The 23,816-nt window shown below is 50.0% G+C and overlaps 8 protein-coding genes across 8 annotated transcripts; 4 read left to right on the plus strand and 4 right to left on the minus strand.

The window, feature by feature from the left end:
• Positions 1-149: 149 nt before the first annotated feature.
• On the minus strand, positions 150-996 carry B0T23DRAFT_169895 (uncharacterized protein). The gene has a single exon (XM_062832887.1). The coding sequence runs from the start codon at positions 890-892 to the stop codon at positions 317-319; it is 576 nt and encodes a 191-aa protein (XP_062691962.1). The 5' UTR covers positions 893-996; the 3' UTR covers positions 150-316.
• A 2,863-nt stretch (positions 997-3,859) lies between these two features.
• On the minus strand, positions 3,860-4,481 carry B0T23DRAFT_169928 (uncharacterized protein). Its single transcript, XM_062832888.1, has one exon. The coding sequence runs from the start codon at positions 4,328-4,330 to the stop codon at positions 3,902-3,904; it is 429 nt and encodes a 142-aa protein (XP_062691963.1). The 5' UTR covers positions 4,331-4,481; the 3' UTR covers positions 3,860-3,901.
• B0T23DRAFT_169929 (velvet factor-domain-containing protein) lies at positions 4,482-6,560 on the plus strand. Its single transcript, XM_062832889.1, has 2 exons — positions 4,482-4,797; positions 4,853-6,560. The coding sequence occupies exons 1-2, from the start codon at positions 4,632-4,634 to the stop codon at positions 6,349-6,351; spliced, it is 1,665 nt and encodes a 554-aa protein (XP_062691964.1). The 5' UTR covers positions 4,482-4,631; the 3' UTR covers positions 6,352-6,560.
• On the plus strand, positions 6,492-7,184 carry B0T23DRAFT_169950 (uncharacterized protein). The gene has a single exon (XM_062832890.1). The coding sequence runs from the start codon at positions 6,770-6,772 to the stop codon at positions 7,115-7,117; it is 348 nt and encodes a 115-aa protein (XP_062691965.1). The 5' UTR covers positions 6,492-6,769; the 3' UTR covers positions 7,118-7,184.
• Positions 7,185-10,138: 2,954 nt separating this feature from the next.
• B0T23DRAFT_318670 (uncharacterized protein) lies at positions 10,139-12,517 on the plus strand (the record flags this gene model as incomplete). The annotated part of the gene is made up of 1 exon (XM_062835087.1): positions 10,139-12,517. The coding sequence occupies one exon, from the start codon at positions 10,139-10,141 to the stop codon at positions 12,515-12,517; it is 2,379 nt and encodes a 792-aa protein (XP_062691966.1).
• A 1,263-nt stretch (positions 12,518-13,780) lies between these two features.
• B0T23DRAFT_382494 (uncharacterized protein) lies at positions 13,781-14,311 on the minus strand. Its single transcript, XM_062837335.1, has one exon. The coding sequence runs from the start codon at positions 14,145-14,147 to the stop codon at positions 13,818-13,820; it is 330 nt and encodes a 109-aa protein (XP_062691967.1). The 5' UTR covers positions 14,148-14,311; the 3' UTR covers positions 13,781-13,817.
• Positions 14,312-16,123: 1,812 nt separating this feature from the next.
• Positions 16,124-19,134, minus strand: B0T23DRAFT_170018 (bifunctional 6-phosphofructo-2-kinase/fructose-2,6-bisphosphate 2-phosphatase). The gene is made up of 4 exons (XM_062832892.1): positions 18,173-19,134; positions 17,305-18,013; positions 17,084-17,245; positions 16,124-17,021 (listed from the first exon to the last, which is right to left on the minus strand). Exons 1-4 carry the CDS (start codon positions 18,862-18,864, stop codon positions 16,164-16,166), a joined length of 2,421 nt encoding a protein of 806 aa, XP_062691968.1. The 5' UTR covers positions 18,865-19,134; the 3' UTR covers positions 16,124-16,163.
• Positions 19,135-19,486: 352 nt separating this feature from the next.
• Positions 19,487-21,690, plus strand: B0T23DRAFT_405582 (uncharacterized protein; the record flags this gene model as incomplete). Its single annotated transcript, XM_062839015.1, has 8 exons — positions 19,487-19,671; positions 19,844-20,063; positions 20,135-20,516; positions 20,635-20,757; positions 20,805-20,994; positions 21,337-21,441; positions 21,518-21,588; positions 21,632-21,690. 8 exons carry the CDS (start codon positions 19,487-19,489, stop codon positions 21,688-21,690), a joined length of 1,335 nt encoding a protein of 444 aa, XP_062691969.1.
• Positions 21,691-23,816: the final 2,126 nt, after the last annotated feature.

Genomic DNA, 23,816 nt, shown 5'->3' on the forward strand with positions numbered 1-23,816 from the left:
GTACCCACGCACCCACCCACGTCTACCCTGTTTCCTATAGATTGCCCAAAGCTCAGGCAGAGTCTAGTAGCCTTCAGAGGTCAAGAGCAAACAGCTTCCTACATTGTACCTGCAATTTATAGGTAGTATGTAGAAACCTACCTATCTTCCCTTATAGTGCCAACACACACACGGATAGACACACGTTGACAAACTCCAAGACGGCCAACCTCCGCCGCTGCCGGTGGGGAGAGTGTGGTCGACTGCACAGTTTGTCTTACATGACATGGAGATAGACGGAACACTTGGGTATAGTGATGGGAGTGTACCTCTAGGACTAGTATGTGGGCGCTAAGGTAGTTGAGTAGAGGTATGTAGGTATGTACCGTCTTTTAATGTAGTTATCCGTATCCGAGAGTCCGCGGTAAGTGGATTTGTTCTCAGGATTGGGTAGAGGGGGATGGGTGATTCCGTGTTGGCAGCTAGAGTTAGCGAGAAGGTATGCCGTTAGGGCATGTATGTATTTGGGCCTTTGGTTACGGTCAATAAGCTGTGACTTTGTTTCTTTGCTTGCAGCATTTGTTATCTTGAAATTGAAACTTCCATTAGTTGGTGTGGTGACACCTAACGGCCGGAACAAGACGTGTAGCCTACAAAGTGGACGATGATCAGAGAGCGTCTTAGTGACTTCATTGTCATCACTGGTTTTGTTGACTTGCACTTTACCTGCTCTGGAGAAGTATGTACATCTATGTAGTGAAATCTTCAGAAAACATAACTGTGAAATGAGGGTGCAAAAGAGTCCTCGTTCAGGACACAAAAGGCACTGTAGTAACCACCACGCTTCCGGGCTCCTTGACTGCAGTACGCATAGTAGATACGATGATTCGTACGTGGGTGGACAGGTACCCATCCTGTCCGCCCGTTAGATGATCCGGTATTGCTTCAAAGCCTTGTGAGGGCAGATAGTACTGAGTAGCATCGTATTGTTGGAAGTCATGGCTCGAGTTCTTAAGTTGCTGCAGACACTCATTGAACTTGTCGCCATGCTCCTTCCCTCGACTCACTTACCACGCCGACTAGGTAGAGGCAGTAGATAAGAGAAGCGGAGAAACGAATGACATGCGGGCAGTATCATCGAGTTTCTCCAACCTTGTGGTATCGGAGCGTTCCCGTGCCAGATTTGTCCTGAATGACCTAATGTTTCGTTGCCCAGTGTACCCCACGAGCCCCGATGCACATGCCATGACAATGCCTCACCTTGCTTCTACATATCCCGGGCATCTGACACATACACATGCTGGAATGACCGACGCTGGAGATTCGGCGAGCGGGGTTTAGGTATGTTGATTGATGTACGTACATACATGGCCAGGTGCCCTGCGATTGATGTTCTTGTGATGCTGTCAGTAGGGTTTGATGCCCAAGCTCAGCACAGTGCAAAGTGGCACACTAGTCCGATAGAGATGATAGCCATCGATGTCGATGCGACGATCCCAACTCCGGTTTTCTAAGTGTATCGCTGCTTTGACGCATCAATGCATGTACGTCTGGGAAACGAAGTTGACAAGAGCCTGGCACCGAAGGGTACAGCAGAGAGAGAACTAGATACCACCGATCCAGCGACCGAGTGAGTGGTGCTGGATATCCCGATGTTTTGGGTCACGAACCGGGATGACCCGTGACAAACGTGGATTACAAAGTATTTGTCCATATAAAGGTTGCCAGTGGCATTTCAAGCCATCGATACGAAGTTAGGTTTTGAGATCACCTCCGCCAATCCTACCCTCCAGCCTTCAGACAGAAGCACACGGTCTGGTCGGGTGCAGCAGACTGGTTTGTTTATTAGTCTAGTTCTCCGGTCGTAGGTTAAACAAGGGAGATCTGGAGCTCATGTTAGCCTCTAAATAGAGAAACTGGCCTATATTTTGAAGCGTCATGGGACGATAGCCAGGAATGAAAACACTACAGAAGCCTCTTATACCTCTCCCGGTCTTCTCCCAAAATCTTCAAATGCTAGAACTCGGAAGATACTAGTTCGGCACCCGTCCGCTCGTAACCAAATGCCCTTTCCATTTCAGTAGTCCGAGTGGAAGTAGGCGTTTTTGTACCAAATCAATAAACAAAGGGAACCAGGGCATGGTTGGATGGTATCGTGTAAATGGAATCCAAGCGGCTGACGCTCCGAATAGTTCATAGCAGTGGCACAGACAGCCGCGCCCCGGAGCGCTGGGACGGCACTTACAGTGTCCTCCGGTAAATCTCAGTTACCACCTTGACGTACCTTTGTGAATGCCTGCGACCATCGCCTCCACAGCACTTCTTCTGAATCTCTTCGTTTGACAGCTAGCTTCGCTTGGCAGATGGCCGTGTGACATGAGCACTGGCGAGGAAGACACGACGGAACATAGCAGGCGACGGACGGGAAGTCGGTTGCAGCGGGCAACAGTCGTACACAAGAAAAAAACGGCCGAAGTTGTCGAACCACAACAGACATTGTAAAAGCAACGGGCCAGAGCCACTGGGCCAGTGCTCCGCCCCCCCGCCTCTTGATAAACGTTCCCTGGCTGGCGAAAGACGAAAAAGCGCAAAACCCGGCAAAAATTACAAGTGGAAGTGGAAATGCCCACGAATTGTACACTACACTATGGCTGGGCGGCTTCTAGTGCAACTGGATCTGGAAGTTGAGGGTCTCTGTGTCATGGAAATGTCTTGCGGCAATAATCATGGTGTTACATATGACGGTTCCTCTTATAGCTTCGTCACTGTCTCGACTCGTTCCATGTCCTGAGAGGGGCGATGGGGTCTTCGGGTCGCGGAAGTAGCTTCCTGCACAGCAAAAATGGAGACCACAGCAGATGGTTCGTGGAGGATCAACAGAGTCGTTGTCCAGGGGACCAGGAATGAACCAGACCTGAACCCCGGATCAAGAGTTGCCCGTCCAATGGGAGGGAGGCCACCAAAACCGTCCGAGCGCCCTCCCGCTCCGAGTGTTGAGGTAAGGTTGTCGAGAGAAACAGCACTAAGCCCAGATGGGACAGAACTTTACTTGTCACCACTGACTGCCCTGTGTATCCCATCCCTTCAACTCACCTTGGAGTGTTACACTCGAGTGCAAACCGTTGACAAACCGCCCGTCCGACTACAGTGTCGAGAGACGGGAGTCTCGTCGAGTCCGTCGCTTGAGCAAAAAGTCAAGAGAGGTGACAAGGGGGGTGACTGATGACGGGGACTAGGCTCAGAGAGGGCAGGACGGGAGCCATGACGCTCCACTGCTGATGCAACCTCCCATGCATGGTCTAACCGTCTGTCACATTTTCCGTCCGCGCTCATTTCGCAGAGACCCCACTCTGAAGTCTCTAGCCCTCTTTAGTGCCTGGGACCCTTGTCGCGGACCAAGGCATTCCTCCCCCTCCACAGAATCGTTTCTGTTCCTGTTTTTCTTTATCCTGTTCTATCCTCCCTTTCTGCTTTTACAAAAGAAAAGTTAGAGGTAGGTACTGCCTGGCCGGCGGTTTGTTGCCTTCAGTCCGTTACCCGACCCACGACGGGGAGAGTAACGACAGGACCGGACGGGAGCTCAGATCCAGCCCTCCAAAACGCCCAGACACGTCCCCTGCCACCCGCATATGTACATACTGTAGTGTACATAGAGGTACTGTACCTACCCAGGCGGTACGAGTTGGACGGTGACAGTGCTACGGTCCTGGCTGCAGTCGAGTGGTCGCCCCAAAGGCTTGGAACAATACGTGGACGGCCGTTCCAGAGACGTTCGCCGAGTTAGGTTGCGGGCAAGCGACCAATAGAAGCACCAGTCCCAAGGGAAGGCGGTCTCCGCAGGCCCGTCTTCCACTTCCCTTCTTCACACAGCTCATACATACCCGTCGCTCTGGTTTCTGGGAACTTTGGGTCCGTAGTGTCCCTAGTCCCATACATACACTAGAGAGCGATAGCCCACCACGGTCACCCCCCCGGGCGCCCCCATTCCATCCGCCATCCACACACACACACCCGGACCCATCCATCCATTCGTAGCCAATCCCTCAGCTCCCTCTTGGCCCATCCGCCCACCCTCAATCCACTCCTGGCTGTCCCTGTTTTGTCCTGTCGGTAGCGCTTCCCTACTCCCCTCGCTTCCCGTCCGTCGTTCAATCGTCGTCTTCTTTACTTCCTTCCATCTTTTTCTGCCTCTGTCCGACCCCGAAGCGACGACGGCCTGCGTCAGAACCATCGACGCTTTCATCAACAAATCGACTTTGGCGTCAATCTGCCAGCAATTTGCTTTGCCTGGTTTCCCTGCCGCAAGGTCACAGGGTGAGTGGCAACTGCACGTCTTGCACGCCGATCGCATCGCATCAATCCAAGCGCTGCTGTCATGGGACTCACTTGCTGCGGCCCCGTCTTATCATTCCCTTGCGCAGCGCTTCAGCAAGTGCAGTCCCTTCTCTGCGCGTCCGAGATCGCGGTCGCATCAAATTGGCGAATGATGACGCTGATGATGGCAATTTCTAGTTCAAGACCAAAGCCCCTCCCCGACGAGCTGGGCACTAGTCTCCCATCATCAGCCTTGTGGAATTGCGAAAAACTTAGAGCCATAAATCCGGAAACTGCCCAGGACCGCCGTGTTGCCGTTTGGTTGTGAGGTGAACAGTATGGGTGCTCAGGTTATCGCCGCTGCCTCCAACGGCCTCTGTCATGACGATGAGCCCATAGCCTCGGTCAAAAGTCGCATAACAAGAAGCGGCCGAAAGCTATGGTATTCTCTGAGGGTTGTCCAAGAACCCCTGCGCGCGAGAGCGTGCGGTTCGGGTCCTAAATGTAAGTGCCAGAATCAAGATCGGGATCGCTCGCGGATCGTTAATACTTGTTCCAGCATCCGCCGACCGTCGCCCCGTGGACCCGCCTCCGGTCGTGGAGCTGCGCATCTTTGAGGGTGAATCTTTTGAGATGGCCCAGGAGAGGGATGTCACTTTTCAGTATAACGCCAACTTTTTCCTCTATGCCACGCTCGAGCACGCTCGTGTCATGGCCCAGGGTCGTCTGCAGACTCCTTCGGCCAACACACCGCCTGTGCTGACTGGCATGCCTGTCTCCGGCATGGCTTATCTTGACCGACCCAAGTTGGCCGGCTACTTCTTGTTCCCCGATCTGTCGGTTCGCCACGAGGGTCGCTATAAACTGACATTCAACCTGTACGAAGAGACCAAGGAGGACAAGGACAAAGATCCCGAAGAACCCAATGCCCCCCAGGACGGCTCGCCAGGATCCTTCGACTTCCGAATGGACATCAAGTCGCATGATTTCGTTGTCTACAGCGCCAAAAAGTTTCCAGGATTGACCGAGAGCACGCCCCTCAGCCGTACCGTCGCCGAACAGGGATGTCGCGTTCGTATCAGGCGTGATGTGAGGATGAGACGCCGCGATGGAAAAGGAAACAGTGGTGGTAACGACTATGAGAATGGCGAGGAGGAATATCGGAGGGCCAGGAGAACCGCCACACCTGATACTGCAAAGCAGGAAGCTTACCGACAAAGATCGATGAGCGGAAGCACCGAGAGGACGCCCTACTCTGCTATCAGCGATCCTCAACGCCGGCCTTCGATGGCTGACTACCCACCTCAATACGCTGCTCAGACACCGACATCCGGAGGCCATTTGGGTTTCTTGGGCGGGAACACACATCATCAGTATCCCGCTCAACCACCACCACAAAGTTTCGCCCAACCGCACTCGGTTCCCCCTTCACCCGTCTACCCCACGAGCCAACGGGCGCCTTATCAACACCAGCCGTCTTCCTACCCTCCGCCACCACCGCCCCATCAGCCGATATTCCAGTCCGAGCATCACACATCACGGACCTATGCGCCCATCAATCCCGCCCCTCGTCACGACAGCATCCACCAAAGTACAAAGCAATACACACTCCCGCCCCTCAGCGAGGCCGTCTCTCCTACTCAGCCGCATCACCAGCACCCTTCCATTGCTCCTCACAGGTTACCTGTAACTGCTCTACCTCCTCTGCAAGTCGACCGCTTTTCCTCAGCCAGCCACAGCCAGCATCCAATGGTCAGCCCCAGCAACATGGCTGCTCCGCCTTACCCTCGTGCCTATTCCGTCAGCAACAGCGGCGGTCTCACAAGTTCTGGCGGCTACAACCAGCTTCCGCCGCCACCTCCTCCGCCTCCGCAGGTTGCTGGCTCGAAACGCGCACACGATCAGACGTTCAGGGCTGATCCTGAAATGAGGCGGTACCAGGACGGGGCGCGCGAGCGGGAGTCTTTGGACGACAAGGAGCCGCCGCTTTGCACGTTCAAGTATAGACGTGCTGACGGCAGCGTTGAGTGTAAGCAGGCAGATATTGGCGGGTATTGAGGTTGATCATTTTTACACGACGGTTATGTTCTTTGTGGGATTTCTTGTCAATGGTCGATCAAGTGGCTCTCTGGAGTACTGACACTGAGAGAGTTCCACGCGCACAGTAACAAGTTTCTTCTTAATGGCTTGATGGGGTTGTTGCTGCTGAGCTAGGTGTTGAGGCGTTTGATCGGCTGAGGCGCCGGGGCATTGAGTGCCCTTGTCCCAAATTTGGCTTCGGGTTCGATTTTTAAATAATGGTTGCCCACTCGGTGCGGGCTCACTCGTGCAAAGTCTGTCTTGATTTCTTTTCGTCATCTGTCTGTCCAGTCTGTCAGTTTGTGGTACCCTTTTCTTGTCTCTTCTTGACTACCGACCATCGCACAAAAATGTCCCTACTTGTTTGGATTAGGGTTTGGGGTTTGAATGCCGTTGAATGCTGTATGAGTTTGGCTACACACGTGCTCAGGGCATACGCAGCCCACAGAGACGCATTGAGGCATGCACGCATATACTTGGTATTTGCAGAGGTTTGATGCTGATGATCTTGGCTGCACATATACCACCAGACCAAGCTGTTGGCGTTGAAGAAAACAGCCAGACACTACTGCTACATACGTTCCTTCTTGATGTTTCTCTCTTCTTCTATCTCATGTTCTCTTCACCCTTTTTTTTTTCTTTTTCCCTTTTTTTAAACCTTTTTCTTCTGTCTACATACTTGTTCAGATCATATATCGGGTTTTCACAAGGTGCGCGGGATCCAATTGGAATGAGTACCAGTTAAGTCGAATGGAACGCCAAGAAGATAGGGATTCAAGGTTATCAGTTCAAGATGAAAGTGCCGAACCTACTGTAGAAATTCGGCAAACTCGGAATGGCACTGCAGGGTTGAAGGTGGCTAGTGATCATGTTTCTGCCTAGGTATGGACAACTGCAACACGACTGGCATAACCCCCGCCAAGCGTCCTATAAGCCAACCTCAGAGAGCCCTTTGAAGTTTTCTCTCGAGCATCTACGGTATGGTACAGTGATCGGCCTGGCATAATCAGGTTGATGGTAGATTGAATGCCAGTCCATCCCTCCAAATACAACCATGTGATGTGAATCATAGCAAATAGCGCGTGAAGAAACCACGTTTCTTCGACACGGTCGATGTTCCTGGTGAATTTGCGGCTACCACTTACTAGGTCCGACGAGTTCACCTGTTACTTCTCGAGATTGTGATAGCATCTGCAAAGAGCCACCTCTTATCGCAAAGTAGATTTGCTGCTTTGAGGAACCGACATGCCAGCTTTGGTTACTTGTATCATTTTGCAGGAACGTGGACCGGTTAGTGAAGTACTCTGCAGTGCCGTGACAGAGATCAATCAGTTATGTGACAGTTAACTGGAAGAAACTCCAACCTTGGCATGAATGGGATGAGATAGGGGGAAAAAAAAAAGCCACAGAACTGTAGAAGAGACGAAAAGTGTGAATTTGGTACGGGAAAGAGAGCCACGAGGAGAAAAAGAATCAAGAAAAGATTGGATAGTATACAGAAACCATGAAAAGCTCGGCCGAATTTGAGGTAAAAAATGAGAAAGAAAAGAACAAGGGAAAAAAACAAAGTGAAAAAGAAAAAAAAAATCAGGAGAAAAGCATAGAAGAGGGTTCAAAATCCTTTTCACTTTTTTTTTTTTTCCCCTTTTTCAAAAAAAATTGACTTGAGTGGTAACAGAGTCCAGGTAGGCTTGTTGAGTTTCCCCAAGTTGGCAATGGTTCGAACGTTCACCTGGGCGACCTGATCCATGATCCGTGGAGTTAGGTGAGTTTCGCTCGGACAATAAAGACAAGTAGTTAGCACGGCAACCAGAACCGCTATCGGATAAATCTACCGATGGCCGAGATGAAAAGGAGACAGTAGTAGGAAATTAGTTGTGTCAGTGCATTTCGGCCTTTTTTTTTTCTTGGCTTGCGAGAATAAGATCATCAAGATCCGAGCAGCAAGCGGATCTTGAACGGAAGGATTTCATATCGGTCTTATAAAACAATTTGTTGAAGCTCCTCGGCGATAGAGTTCATCAGGTTTCTCGTTCGGCTCGGCAAGATATATGCTTGCTACGATCTTCTCAAGCTCGGTTGTGGGAAAATCAAGATGTAACTGATGTCGTGCAGGAAATCTCACCTGGTCCCGCCTTGTGGGAATGCATCGAAACTGAATGATCTCCTTGGGCGATGCCGTCGGAGACGGTCATTCCTCCGAAATGAATGTTGAAGCCCCGCACAAACATTCATGCACGGATTCCTTCTCGTGCCATTTTGGAGCGTGGTGGCTGCATTAAACTGGAACGGGCCTCGGACGAAGCTGCAGGGCCGTTAACCGTGGGCCAGTTGAATCGGTGATCGTTCAGCCGGGCGGGTATAAGGTTTATGTGTGTATGTATATGTACCTTGGGGTGCTTGGCTTGGGTATGTGTATGCTGATCATAGTGTCTGCGTCGGACGGTCACAACGGACGGTGAATGCCAACCAACAAAGTCTCCGAGTCTCTTTCTCTCGGGACACTTGGTGTTTGGGAACAGTTGCGTGAAAGCGCACCATTGTACGACGATGGTATGGTGTCACGAACGAAACGCCCCTGGACTGTATTCGTTAAGCAGCTCGTCCCAAGAACAGGAACTGTGCAGCCAGCAGCGTGGAAGCCAGATTGCCGTTGCAGCAGGTCACCGGCGCAAGTTGATACCGCTACCCGCAACGGCACGCGAGGCCAATGCAAGGCATCTCACCTCTCCGCCGGGTTCCCGGGGGCCATGTGCTCTCTCTGCCATCCATCTCCTGGGCCCCCCCCCTGGGCCCCAGCCTGCTTGATGGGGACTGATGAACGTTCGTGATGGACAGTTGGCCCGCTGCTGATCCGCTACCAGACGGGGCCGCCAGGGGGTGCAATGGGGTGCAATGGGTGATCCTCCTGCTTCCGAGTCCACCGCAAAAATGACCAAACCCAAGCCCCGAAACACTGTAAATATTTGTCTCATTTTTCCAAAACATGGGAGCCATATTGAGTGAAAAGGTGATCCGAGACCCTGGCAATTTGCCTTTTCCTCTTTCTCCATTTCAGAAACCGCAAAAGCAGGAAAACAAAATGAGGCATCGCCACCTTTTCATTGGCCTTTGTTCACTTTTTTCCCCAGGTTTTTCCATGCAACAGGGGTTCAGCCGGGCAAGTCTGCCAGACCTGCGCCAAACGGAAGAGCGGGACTCAGGCGGCGGGGGCACCACTGGCCGGCCGCTGGGAGTAGGTTCTGATTTGCTTTGTTAGGTGTACCTACCTAGGCGACTCGGCCTTGGCTCTTCTGCTCCGGCTGCGAGCTTCCTTCCTGGAAACGCAGGAACAGCCAGGGGGACCACGGGCGGATACCCTAGCGGACACCACACGGGCATCCACCGGAGTACATACATACCTTACACTAGGTGCTGCTGGGCTTGCTGCTGGGCTTGCTGGGGGGTGCAGCTGCCGGGGGGAGAACGATAGTTCCCTTCGGACGGTCATACTCTCCTTTTTGGCGCCAAAAGTAAACAAAAACCCACTCAATCGCCTGGCACCACCCACGTCCGCGGTTCCCCCAACCTCCCGTAACGCCCACCACCGCTTTTTGATATCCACTCGCTCACCGAATAAACCACTCATTCGTCCGTCGGCACTCCTTTAAACGCACACAAAACCTCGCCGAAGCCGCGTGAGCGAGTCCGCTTCGCCCGACGAAGGAGCGTTGCGATTTCTGCTGGTAGGTGTCAGTCGCCTGTTGCATGACACGCCGCACCCAGAATGCCGCATCGCCTCTCCCCATGCACGCTGACATGTTCACTGATCGACTCTCCTCACGATAGCGAACAACAGCAGACGACACTAGCCAGCCTGGACCCAAGCAAGCCCTCCGCCGACCGATTTGGTCGCCTGCTACGGTCCGCAAAGGCGCGATTCCGCTCGCACCTGCGACCCAAGAAGAACGACGAGACGAAAGCCGCCCCACAAAAGAAGGAATTTGTCAACTTCTCGAGACCGAACGCAATGGCGTCGTCTCGTCCTCCACAGTCACCTGCCATCGGCTCCGGCGCCCACAAGTTGAATCACACCTCCTCGGCCGCTAGCTTCAGCCGATTTGTTGAGGGTTCCATGAACGACCGTGTTTCCGCTGCCCCGCCGCCGTCATACCTGGAGGATATGGACGTGGAGGAATACGAGCGACAGTTTGTTGGCACGCCGGCCACCGAACATGCTCCAACCATGGAGCGACACCACACCCGTCAGACTACAACTACTGCTTACGAGCCATCCGCACCTCCACAAGAAAACGAGCAGGAAGAACAGCAGCCGCCAGCGCAGCCGCCCATGGGTCACAGTCGCAGCAAGAGCAAGTTCCTCCTCACGCCGCTGTGGGATGGCGTCCGCGAAAAGTTCAGCCTGAGTCGTAGCAAGTCTTGGGGAGCCATGGTGAGCGGTAAAGACGCTATGGGACGGCCCTCTCTGAACACGCAAGCGGACAGCCGATCATCGATACACCGTGGTCGAGGCTCAATCATGACGGCGCCTTGCACCCCATCTGGTGAGACACCACCTCCTGTACCGCCTGTGCCTGTTTTTAGAGGAGCAGCCGCAGCGCTGGCGACGCGCGATCAAGAGGCGGCCAAGGAAGCAGCCAAAAAGTTCTCAGCCGCCGATTACCCCACTAAGGAGGAGGTGATGGAGAGTTACAAGAACTTGGTGGCATCGGGATTCTTTGAACAGCACGCTATTCACGGCACCAGACATCCCCTCCGAGCCGCCCAAAGCGCGGGCACCGTATTGAGTAACAGTCCAATCCGACATGATAGTGTTAATGGTAGGGCTCGCGCCGCCACGACTGCCTTCTCATCCAGTCGTCCCTCGCCAGTACCCAGCCGTTCAGAATCGCCAGCTGAGGACCTGAAGCCCTTTGCCGAACATCTGGCACAGAACAATGATGAAAAGAAGTTGCATGCTATTTTCACCAGCTTCCATCGCAAGACAGCGTCAGTACCCGTTAACAACTCGATGGCCCCACCTCCTCTTCCCTCGCCTTCTAGGGAAGAGCCAACACGTACAATTGGTTCTGCCTTTGTAAACGACTATCTTCCTCCACAAACTGATCCGGTGACTGCCCCAGACTCGCCTTCCCGCGGAACGAAGCGCGGTACTGATCCCCATGGTAACAACATTGAGACCAACGTCGACTACGGCTCGATCCGCAAGCTGGCCAAGAAGTTGAGGAAATCACAGTCGAAAATCGAATTTGATGAGCGACCCCCCTCGCCAACCAAGTCCCGTACGTCCGTTTCAAGCTTTCGATCCGCCGCCGCGTCCGTCATGTCGGCTCCAGTCGCCATCAAAAACAAGTCTTTCATATTTGGCTCCAAGGATAAGGGGAAGGCCAGGGAGAGCATGGAGAGTAGGCCAGCCACGAGCGCTGGGCTGAAGGGTGGCTTTTTGTCAGAAGAAGGCGCTGCTTCTTTCTTCTCCCCTCTTCGCCAGGCCACCGGCTTGGACGACGCGATATCTATTGCCACTCCGGTCCGCCCTGGCCAGGCAAGGATAACCAAGGTACCCAAAAGCCCGTCTTCCTTATCTTTGAGAAAAGGGTTTCTCGGCTTTGTTCGCAGGCGTAATAGTGTCAGCCACAAGTCCCAAAGGGGCGTGGAAGAGCAGTCGACAAGGTGCCATCGTCCGAGCGCGAGTGAAGCGATGCCAGTGACGACAAATACCTACGTACATGCCAATGGTTATCGGAGAGAGGAGGAGGACAGCATGAACCTTAGAAGGGACAGGGACGAGGATGATGCTATGATCATAGACTCTCCTGAACCCGAGTACCAACTGGCAGCATCATCGAATCACCCGGGAACTCCCCAACGACCATCAACCAGTGCCTCGACAACAACACCCGTCAGCATACCCAGATTTCACTACCCGAAGCCGACACAGCAACCTCAAAGCGTATCACCACTAAAGACTAGGCCACAGCCCAACCGTGCGCCACCACCAGTACCTGGATATGGCCTCGGTGACGAACTGGTGGCCAAGGAGAGAAACTCAGGCGACAACGGAAGTGTAAGTGGGATTGTCAGCCACCGCGATTCGGGCCTGGGCGGAGCAGGAGAGGATGTTGAAAATATTCACAGGGTATGGTGATTGAGGATGGTGCGAGACGGATGACCAACGAAAACGACTCCACCGAACCATGAGCCAAGCGCAACACAATGTTGGATAATCAATGATCGAAGGACTTTGGTGTGATGTGGCAAGTGAGTAGTATACTTGTGACAGTGGGCGGGACAGGAAGAGAAACGAAATCCAACTCGGATCAGGAGAGAAATGGAAGACTTTCTCTTTCCTTCCGAGTTGAAGGATTCCGTCGTGTCCCATGCCTGATCCACTACACAGTGCACTCACTGCCCGCACCGACCCATCGCATCGCTCCTGCCAGCATTTGGGAATACTCACACCCTCGCACCGCAATCCTTCCTTCCTTCTTTCACGACAAAACATCTTGCCAACCGCCGATCATCGGACCATACCATAATAACGTCCATCGTCTTCGTCAGCGATTACGATACGGTCCTCTTCGAATTTCTATTTTCTGCAGTGTCTTTTTGTTCGACTTCGGTACTAGTACATTAGACAGTACTACTCGAATTCTCTTACCGATTGACCGGCGGTGCGGCAATGATGTTTTGTCTTCTTCTCCCTGGCGGGTCTCCTTGCCCGGGGAAAGAGAAAAAGAAAGCACTATGAGTGCTCAAAGGTGGTTATTGTTGGCATCAGTATCTGTGGTAACATAAGTGGCTATGGCTTCCCTTGTCACGGATTCTGTTGTTTCTTTGTTTTTTTTTCTTTTTTTCTTCTTCTCTATTTTTCTTGTCTTCATGAGATATGACGATGTTATGACCATAGTTTCTTTTGTCTTTCGTTTGTCGTTCTCGGTGGTTTGCGTTTCCTAGCCTAGCACTTACTTAAAAGGAGCGATGGGCGAAGGAAGATGGGAGGATGAATAGGAGATGCGTCGTTTGGTGGTATAAACAGTCTGAGGGTGGACATGGAAGTTGGTATAATTTGTGTACGACGGATGTTTACTGCCGCTCGAACTTGAACAGAGCGGATGAAGGCATGTCCTCACTAGTTACAGTTATATCATATCGATCATGTCTCTGCTCCCTATCTCTTGCTTGCTGAACGTGCACATGGTGTTTCGTAGATATGCTTACTTAGTGTTACAGTACCTACCTTTTTGCGACATCGCAGCTGTGATGTTTACACCCATTCTCATCCTCGACTTTCCACCCAACACGCCAAGACAAGGCAGTCACCGCAAAACCCAGCACACCATTCAGCACCTTTCCCCTAGACCTACATGATGTTTACTTGCTTGCCATCCGTCAGCATCATACTCCCAGGCCCAATTCACACCACCGCTCCGACGCAATGGTACTGACTACACCCGGGACCCTGGAAAACGACCGAAGCGGGTCCTGGTCCCAAGACATCTAAGGGCGGGATCCACTCCAATGAGGTCATTCCCAGCCCCAGGGGTCCAGTCTCGCCAGTCTCGCCTGTTCAACCACCAAGGTGCGTAGAGGCAGATCCGATGCAGCGGTGAGTTCGGATCGCCCCGGGCTTCTCGAACAGACCATGACAAAGACATTACACTAAAGATAGGAACGATTACGTATGAATGGGAGAGGGTACCTTGGAGAGGTCGTGAATGCCAAAAGCAGTGTATCCCAATCGTGTAATCGAGCGCAATGGAGTTCCACTCGGACATGGACCCAGCTAAAGCTCTCTCGCTCCCTGGACTTACAACTCATACCCCTACACCGTCGAATGCCAACGGAGATGCCCTGTAAAAAGAACCTTAAACTCAGCTCAGCTGCACCATCGGCCATCAGAGTCTAGGGAGTCCAGGGACACCAGGGCATCCATCCACCCCCCCTTTCCTCCATCCCTTTTCCTTTCCCGTTCTTCCACCGCTAGGTACAGGGCCACTAAAAGATTGGAGCTGAAAATAGCGACCTAGCGAGCTATGCGTGTGAGAAAGTGCCGCCGGACTTTCCCATCTTGGCGGTCCGGTCTTCTAGGTTACGTATATGGAACCTGAGCCGCTGAGCCGAACTGAATCCCGGTCATGGATGGGTATGTCCGTCATAGGCATGGTCTGCTTGGTTGGTAGCATGTCCTGGCGGGCGCTCGTTAGAGCTGTTAGTGTAGAAGCTGGAGGCTGGTAAGCTCTGTCCGTACACGTCCTACACTATACTAGTACGGGATCTACCTACGCCGCATGTCATCCATCCATCGGTGGATTCCCCTGACCTCCTTGCCTTCCAAATGCCCATGTACCTACACACCTCAGTTACGTTAACAAGCATCAAGCCATAGGCCACAAAAGTCGGTGCTTCTTGTTTTGTGCATGTATCGATCTTGTTTATTTCTTTTCAAAAAATCATTTAGTCCGTCACTTAAAAGGACTCAGACGACGTCGGACCTTTGTCAAAAGAAAAAAAAAACAAAAAAAAGGAGACAATGATTCAGTGTAGTGATTTCACCCTTCTTGGATGAGGACTAGTTAGCGTAGTGTTGTAGTGTAGATCTGCACTAAACGGTGGAGTTACAGAAGGTGAAGATCCCGGGGTACATACGTAGATAGTGAGAGTGGCGGCGCTGTGGTGGAGGACATTTGAGGTACTATGCAGTACATAATGGATGTGGAGCCGATGATGAAGTCGCGAGGGGATAGGTAGAAAACAAAAGAAAAGTTGTAGAAGGCTGTCTTCGAGTATGACGGCAGGTGGCTCCAAGAAAAGACTACACACGGGCTCACCAAAAACCAGTGGTCGTGTGTGTACTGTTTTTTTGGAACCACCTGGACGGGTATCTCATGGAGTGGTACATCAAGATGTTGTGACCAGCTGGAACAATAACGTCGGATTAGAGATGTGCTGTCCCTTCTACCACTACCTATATGTATGTGATCCCCAGTACCACAATATATGCAAATATGAACAAGATGTGATAGCGCCTTGTCTAAAAACAGCAACGTAGAGTTGAGATATACGTATCGTACAGTGTAGTTCAAACTTGTTTGGTTGCGCACAACAGAAGTTGACTAGAACAGCACGAGTCCTAGAAAAGCACCGGCTGCTGCGAACATTCTTCGCTGGAAAATAGAACCAAAGGAATGAGGTTAGAAAATTTTGGAGAATCAGAAACATCCAGAATGAGTTGACAATGTTCTGGATTCCTCGATCAATAAAACTCAAAGCCATGAGCCATGATCCTGTTTTGTCCATCCTCGACGGTAAGAGTGGTGATGGATATTCACTTTAAAAAGAAAGAAAAAAAAGCACTCTCTCCGCCAAAACACCGATGAATTCCCAAGATACAAACCCCGAAGCAGGACCCCCCCCCCCCCCCCCCCCCTCCACAGTAAAAAAGAAAAAAAAAACCAGAGAGAAAGTGCTTCACCTAGGGAATGATTTCGAATGTCCTCGGCCTTTTTTTTTTTCCTTGTTTGACATTTCTCGAATGTGTTCGCGCCGCTCCAAAAAAAAAAAAAAAAAAAAAAAAAAAAAAAAAAAAAAAAAAAAGCTACAAAAGCCCAGATGTTCATCCATTCTTCCATCAAGGTCATCAACTTCGCATCGTCTACGCCCTGTCCTAGGATATACCGTTTTGCGCCAGCTGTGTGACCACAGAAAAAGATAAGAAAAGGACCAAGCCCATGTACGCCCAAGATGTATAAAAATGAATCGCTACAGTAAGCATGTCGACTGCCTCGAGTCCCTCAGTTGTTCCGGTCGGTAGTCTTTTGAGGCCTATAGTTTGGCATCTCTTTGAACCATCCCTGTGCCTCGTCATACTTGTAGGCATGAAATTCGATTCCGTACGGCTTCGGCTCGATAGCGTAGAGCATGCCCAACGGGACATCCAGATCGGCGATGGATTCCCTCGTCAAGTCCATAAAATATGCCATCAGGACACGGCAAACAGATCGGTGGCCAACGATGAGGACGTGGTCGGTTATACGTTCGATTTCGCGTACCATATCACGCAACCTGCTTATGACTTGTAGGTACCCTTCACCGCCAACACCAGGATAGATATAATGAAGCTTATCCTTGGACCGCTTCTGGTACTCCTCGGGATACTGCTGCGCAATTTCCTCGTAGGTCATACCCTCGAATGTGCCGGCATTTAGCTCGTTTAGCATTTCCCATTGCTTGACGTCGTAGTCATCGTCGGCATCGAAATACTCGGCAGACTCGATGCTGCGTTTGAGCATCGAAGTCCAGACACAGAAGTTCTTGTCGTCCAACTCCTGATACAGTTCGGGGTACGGAGGCGTGTGGTCGCCGGGTGCTGGCGGGAAGGTCGACGACGCGATCTTGTTCTTTTGCTCGATAAGCCATTCCTTACGCTTGAAGGTGATGAAGTTGTAGAGAGCCTGGGCGTAGTAGTGACCACGTTCAGTCAGACCCGAATCGCCGCCCAACTTGTGCAGTTGGTTGTCCTGGCTCTGGCCATGTCGAGTAATCCATATCTGCCTGGGTGCGAGGTTGAATGTGGTCAGATATGAAGCGATGCCTGCCGTCAAGAAGCCTCGGAGTCTATGGTGGATAACTTTCCGGCCCACATCGATCATCTTGGGTATGTTAGCACAAGATCTGAAACGGCACGTCTAGCTCAAGAGTAACCAAACTATACCTGAATGTACTGCAAATCATTCTCTTCCTCCCACTTGCCGAGCGGCTCGTAAGCACTCTCGTATGCTTTGACACGCTCTCGAAAGTCCGCAAGTGACTGGTGGGGATCCTTATCCTTGTAATCAGGACCGGCAAGCTTCAGACGCATATTCGCCTCCAAGAGCTGTTTCATTGATTAGTCGAGGGCTTTATCAAAACAGCAAAAGGCACAAATAAGCTCACGTTTTGATCGTGACATATGCTCTCGATGAAGAGGATGCCCAGTTTGGGCTCCCTTTGTTGGATATGTTCGACAAGAAGCTTTCTCCGATGGACATTGCTGTTGGTGGCATCAAGAATACCCACGGAACCGCCCTGGTGCAGGAGGTAGTTCAGAAGCTCATCGAGGGTGTCAATCGCAACCTGCTCACGGAGCTTCGCGGCAATTTCGTTCTTCGGGTCGAAGAACTTTGCTGACTGATCGATTGGATCCTTGGGGGCTGAATCATCTCGGTGCTCGTTCAAGTCCAGGGTTGTCGGTTCATCCTCTTCCAGCGTAATCTTCGGGGCATCCTTGCCTTTTAGGAGGATGGTGGCTGCTCTTTTGGGTGCGTCGTGGGGATCGTGGTCATCGTGACCGTCCGCCGAAGTCGGAGCGGGCTGATCACCCTTGTGGATGACGCCAGCGGCGATACGTCGGCGGTTCCCCACATTGAAGATCTTTGTGTTGTGTTGCTGCCATGAGAGGTAGCGCTGAATTTTCTTGGTAATGTAGGATTTCCCTCTTGCTGGCAGGCCGACCATGATGACTACCAACTTGGCGGCAACATCTCGTTCGGGAATTCTGCCATCGGGAGAAACCCTCGATCGGGTCATACCCGGAATGTTAAGCGTCGTTGCATGTGGTCGTATCCTGGGTGTTACGCAACCCGAATTCTGGCGCATGGGCGGGCTATAGCAAATTACAGTTAGCCTGTGTGAGTCGAGCGCGGACCCCACATCATCACCAACACTGCTCGTTGGGATGCACCACCAGAGTACGCGCATAGAAAGTGTATGAGAATAAAACGGGAAGATAAGTTCAGCCTTATGCGGGGTGGGTTACACATACATTCGCGGCGATCCAGGAGCTGTCGAGGGGATGCTCTGGCTGTAAGGGGAGTTGTAAGCTATCGGGTTATGCTGACCAGTGAAACCAAAACCACCGATACCACCGTCCAAGTCGTTGAGCGATCTCAGCGCATGCGAAAAGGCAACGGCGGGCGCTGGTAAAAGAGTGTCATGGTGTTCTTTTTCATGGGCTTTTTGCTGTTGGTTGTCCTGCTGTTGTCGATTCGTAGAAGCCTGAACAGAGATCGTCGGCGACGAGGGGGTGGTTGCGGCGGAAGCCATGAGTTGACCCTTGATGGCCAGTTTTCGCAGTGACTCCGGGGGAGACGAGGTCCTGCCAAAGTCTTCGTGAGAGGGAAGGTCAGCCGAATTTTCGGATGCTGGTGTGCAAGAGGGTGCGGAGGTGGAAGCGTTGGGAAGATGAGAAGCAGCCTGGGTCTGCAAGAGAGCCCAGAGTAGATAGCTAGAAGAAGGGTGGTGGTGGTGGTGGTGGTGGTGAGGTTGGACCGGATAGTAACCTTTGCTTGGAAGAGTGCCGGTGGAAGCTGGTCTGTCGGGAAGATGTGCGAATTCTGGGGAGGACGATAAGGATTCGGATTGCGGTGTCATCGACGCCGGGGTATCTGGCGGCGTCGGCGTGGACCACTTGCGCGTGTCCGTGGCTCGTGAAGAAGGCACGGTTTGAGTGTCCATCCAGATATTTTTTTGGAGACGGTGCGTGGTGAGGTGGTGAGCTGCGCGGATTGACGTATATGGCTTGGGCTGCTGCGACCGAGAGGGTCAAACTGGGTGCGTTGGTGCGCGAGGCCGTGCCAGCGAAGGAACGCTTTGTGTTTTGCCTGGTGTGGTTCAGTCCAACCTTTTGGGGGTTGCTGCTGGAGTCGATGACGGGAAACTGGAGCAGGCGCTGGAGTCGATGGTTGGGGGGGACACAATCGTCTTTTTATTCCACGCCAATCAACTTTGTTAGAGCGTCAAAAAGGCCCGGTTGCTGGAGCTGGGTATCGTGGAAAATCGGGCAGGGTCAATGAGCGAGAAATCTTTTTTCTTCGCACTCAGCAGACCTCGAGTTCAAGGCCGAGCGGCGGCGATGGGTTTTTGTGCGGTAGTTGAAAGGTATCTGGCAGTGATGTTTCCTTGGGCGGGCCTGGAAATTTTGGAGAAAAAGATGGATCTGAGCACAGGAAGACAAAGAAAATTGTTTATATGAGGCCAAGTTGCCACTAACCTTGTCGGGCATAAGAAACCAGATGCGCGGACTTGATGATGATAAATGCGGTACTGCGTGAGTACAATTTTGAGTTTTTGAGCGGGCATGGACAGAGGGGCCCGGACCAGACCTGCTCCCGCGTGGAGCAAGAACTCAAACGTGGATCCTGAAAGTCGTCAAGGGCTCCGCTATGCCAGACGGGGACCCTGGTCCCTCACCGTGGAACCGGCTGGAGGAGTGTCGACGTCTGCCGTGCTGCAGATGGACGTCGTGCGTGGGATGCACTTCCTGTTAGGGCCTGCTGTCAGTGTCAGGAATGCGCTAGCATCTTACAGTAATGGGGTGATGACTGGACCCTCCGGCCCATCTCGTCAAAGAAAAACCTGAACTTGTTGAATCATCTTACCACGACCATGAACCGCCACACGGTACCCAATGACGACTTCGGTCCCTCCTCGCCAGCGCAACAGCTCTGCCGGGGGGGCTGCGCAACGCCAAGCACACCTTGAAATTAGCGCTGTTCCACGCAAACGACAAATGGAGGCGAGAGTGTCGCGGTATAAGTCAGTCGATTCAGCTCGGATCCAAGACTGCACTGATTTCGACACGGAACTGTAATCAGGTCGAGTATGACTGCGGTCTTGTCGGCGACACCATTGAAAGGCTTGGCTGCTTGGCTGTGGTGTTTGCGAGATTAACGAGTCTAAGTGACGATTGGCTGTCTAGGCTCCTTTCTACTCGGTGGTGGTAAAGGTTCTGGGCGCCGATGATGTTGCTGATCTTGAATATGATGTCCAGAAAACTGATACCGAGAGATATTTGTCAATGGGAGATGACACTGGGAGTGCAAAGGCGTATTTTTACCCCCTGGCCAGAGACAGCCGCTACCCTCCTCCAGTCCTTATCAATGTGCATATGGTCAGTCCTGATTCGATTATTATGCGGGCATCAAAGCCCAGGGCGACACTTGTGTGCAAAGAACAAAAGCTGTCATTGCGAAAGAGGAACCATCCGTCACCACAGGATGGAGGTGCTATTGGCCGGAGAGCCAGGCAAACAGGGGAACTTCACTACGCACATACATGGAAGGACGCAGTCATTACCAGACGCCTTATCGGGGATCCGAAAATTAGCGGTTAGGACGGACATGAACATGAATATAGATGGGTGCGGCGGATTGGTCTTGGCCGCTTTCTGACTGTGGGCGGTGGCTGCATTCTTCTCGGAATATCACTACAGTACGCTTTGTCCAGGGTTTGGTCTACGGGGACACGCAGCACTCGGCCGTGATGGATGTCATCCAATATTGACCACGGCCAACCAGGAACTAGAACATTCCCTACGGTACTTTCCATTCTCTCTCTTTCCGTCGGTGAGTAACTCCGCGCTTCTCAAGATGCTGGCGCCCCGGCTCCTGGTATAGACATGGAAGGTCAGCACCTCGATGATGGGATCCGGCTGGGCGGTGCCACAAACGGGCAGATTCAGCGGCTCGGCAGTGATGCTCCCCATCTTCGTCCGATGTCTCCTCAAGATCGCCATGAGGATTGTAGTGTATGGCGTGAACAACATGTAGAAAGGCCTCCTCAGTCTTCGGAGTTCCGATCTGTAGAGTACTTACAGAAGGCATGTGTACGTGCTACTACACAGTAAGTACGTGTGAGCGTCAATAGACCTGTAGGTTGATAATGATGATGATGATGATAGGGTGTCGTTGTACAAGCGCCGCATCCAAGGCGTGAATGATGCAAAGTGATATAGATTACCATGTTGCCCGTCATGGGAAATGCGCCAAAGTGGAAATCTGCGGGCTGGACGAGTGCCCGGGAACCTAATTCTGCCTCAATCTACATCTTGCAGCGGGCTGGATTTTAATGCAGCTTGTCCGCTGCTGCCGGTGTTCGTTTGTGCTCTGGTACTTGACCTGACGTGTTGGGTGTCATGCAGTTTTGGAGGCAGGTGAGGATCAAGGAAAGGTTCAAGATTGTAGACAGGAATTGTGTACAACAACGACTTGTAGGTAGCGGAGTGTCAGGCGGCCACAGTCCGGTGGCATCCAAGTAAGATGGACCCCCACAAACCGGCGCCATCGTGCTGCACGACAGCGGAGTGTTCAGTTTAAACATTGGATGACAGGGCGCCACCAAAACCTACACTAGACATAGCGTCCGGTTGTGGGCGTGGTGATGCTACCACATCCGCACAAGGTAAGAAGCTTGGCTAGCTAGCTTCATCTCAGTTCATGTTGAGCATTCGCTATGCTTGAGCATGATCGACGGGAAGGACAACGGGCGGCACCACCTGTCTAATTGCCGGAGACGAGATCTTAGATTGAGGCCGCTTAGCAACGCCCGAAGTTGTGAAAAAGATGATTATTTGACTCGCCAAGAGGGCATCCTTTATTGGTAAGATGAAGAGATCGACTGTGTGTGGGGGACCTGAAGAGAAGATGAAGTGCGTGTTGGTCGAGACCTCTCTGATAATGAAACAAGTTAGTCTCAGTCGCTCAGCCACCTCCGATGGCCTATACGTCTCTTCGGACCCACAGGGCCAAATAGTTGTAACATCCGGCCCACCACCCTCACCCACCCACCAATCCGGACATTACACTATTTGGCCCTGTAGGTCCAAAACGACGCGGTTATATTCCGGTCTAAGCCTAATATAGATGAAATAGTTCATTGTGCGCAAACCTCCAAATTTCCCCAAATTTCCCCAAATATCATAGTCCCAAAACGAACAATACGCGCGCTAAATTATATCCAACACCAATATATTTATTAGCACTATCTTCTCCTACCCTTCCTAATTTTAATAATATACTTATATCCTACTAATTATATTTAATAGCTTAACTAATATTTACTCTTTTATCTCCTCTACCTTCGTTCTAATTATAAAATTCCTACTATCTAGAGGAATTATATAATAAATCGTCTAATAAAACTCTTTCTCAATATTTACTAAAACTCTCTAATTAACCTATAAATAAAGTCTATTCTAGAGATATATTTATTATAAATATATTTATAATAAATATTAATACTAATACGGAAATTAAAGACATTTAACGTTTATTTAATAATATTTATTAATATATTAGAGTGAACTATCGGACGAATCTATTATATTACTTTATTTATTTATATATTCACCGGAGGATAAATATTTTCTAATAGTATAATAAACGTTTAAAAATATTTATTAACGCACTTCAATACTCTAAAGTACGTGAAATCCTTACGAATACCGGCGTCTATATATACTTTAAAAAGAATAAAACTAAATACTAATTAAAAAGGGAGGAAACCTAACCTAAATTAGACGAATATCCAACCCAACCCCTAATCAAACATACACTTCAAATATATTTTAATAAAACCCTCCGTACAGAATTCAAATCTCTTTTAAATAAACCAATATTCTATACTTTTCCTACTAATAAATTTATTAAAATTAGTAATATAATCTACCCTACTACTATTAAAGACGTATTTAATATTTCGTAGATCCGTTCTCACTTCCGTTCTATTTATAATATTATATCCAAAATTATACTAAGATTAATAGAATTACTTATTATATTATATATATAATAACGTACCTATTAAGATTTGTACGAATTGAAGGATAGTATTTAGAAAAAAAGAGAGATCTATAATTATATAATTATAATAGCGTTTATTATTATAAATTTATATATACCTTAAAATAATATATTTATTCCAAAGCTACTTAGCATTTACCTTAAGAGTAACTCTATACAATTATACGTATATAATACTCTAATTCAATTTAATATAATTTCTTTTTATAAAATTACTTTATAAACTATTAACCGCCTTATTAATATTTCTATAGTACGTAATTCAATACTTAAATCCTATAGGGGGACTCTTAGAATCCCCCTATAAGATTTAAATATTTATATTTTTATTACTATTTTATATATTTATACAATTATAGGTAAATTTTAAATTAGTTAGCTATAACCCGAATATAGTTATTATTTATAATAATTTTAATTTTATTAACTATATATAAGGTTTTAAAATTAGCCGGAAGGACGTAATATAGAACCTTACTATTTATCTCCTTATTAGTAGTCTTAATATTAACGGGCCGTTCAAACCATCCTAGTAGCGCCCCTATATTAAATTCCAATTAGAATAGCTTTTTATATACTTAAACGTAATACTATTATTCTTCGATAATACGGCCCGCTATCTTATTAAAAGTCGATTAACTTCTATAATTAAGCGGAAATTATAATAGTCTATTCCTCGCTTCCTAATTATTAAATAACTAAAAACTACCAAAAACTATATCCTATAAACCCTTACTATTATAGAGGATGAGGGTAAAATCTTTAATATTTATCGATTTTACAATAAATTCTTCTTTAACATCCTCGGACTTAATATAAACAATTTCG

This window comes from Neurospora hispaniola (genome assembly GCF_033458365.1).
Source record: "Neurospora hispaniola strain FGSC 10403 chromosome Unknown B0T23scaffold_5, whole genome shotgun sequence".
Lineage (NCBI taxonomy): Eukaryota > Fungi > Ascomycota > Sordariomycetes > Sordariales > Sordariaceae > Neurospora > Neurospora hispaniola.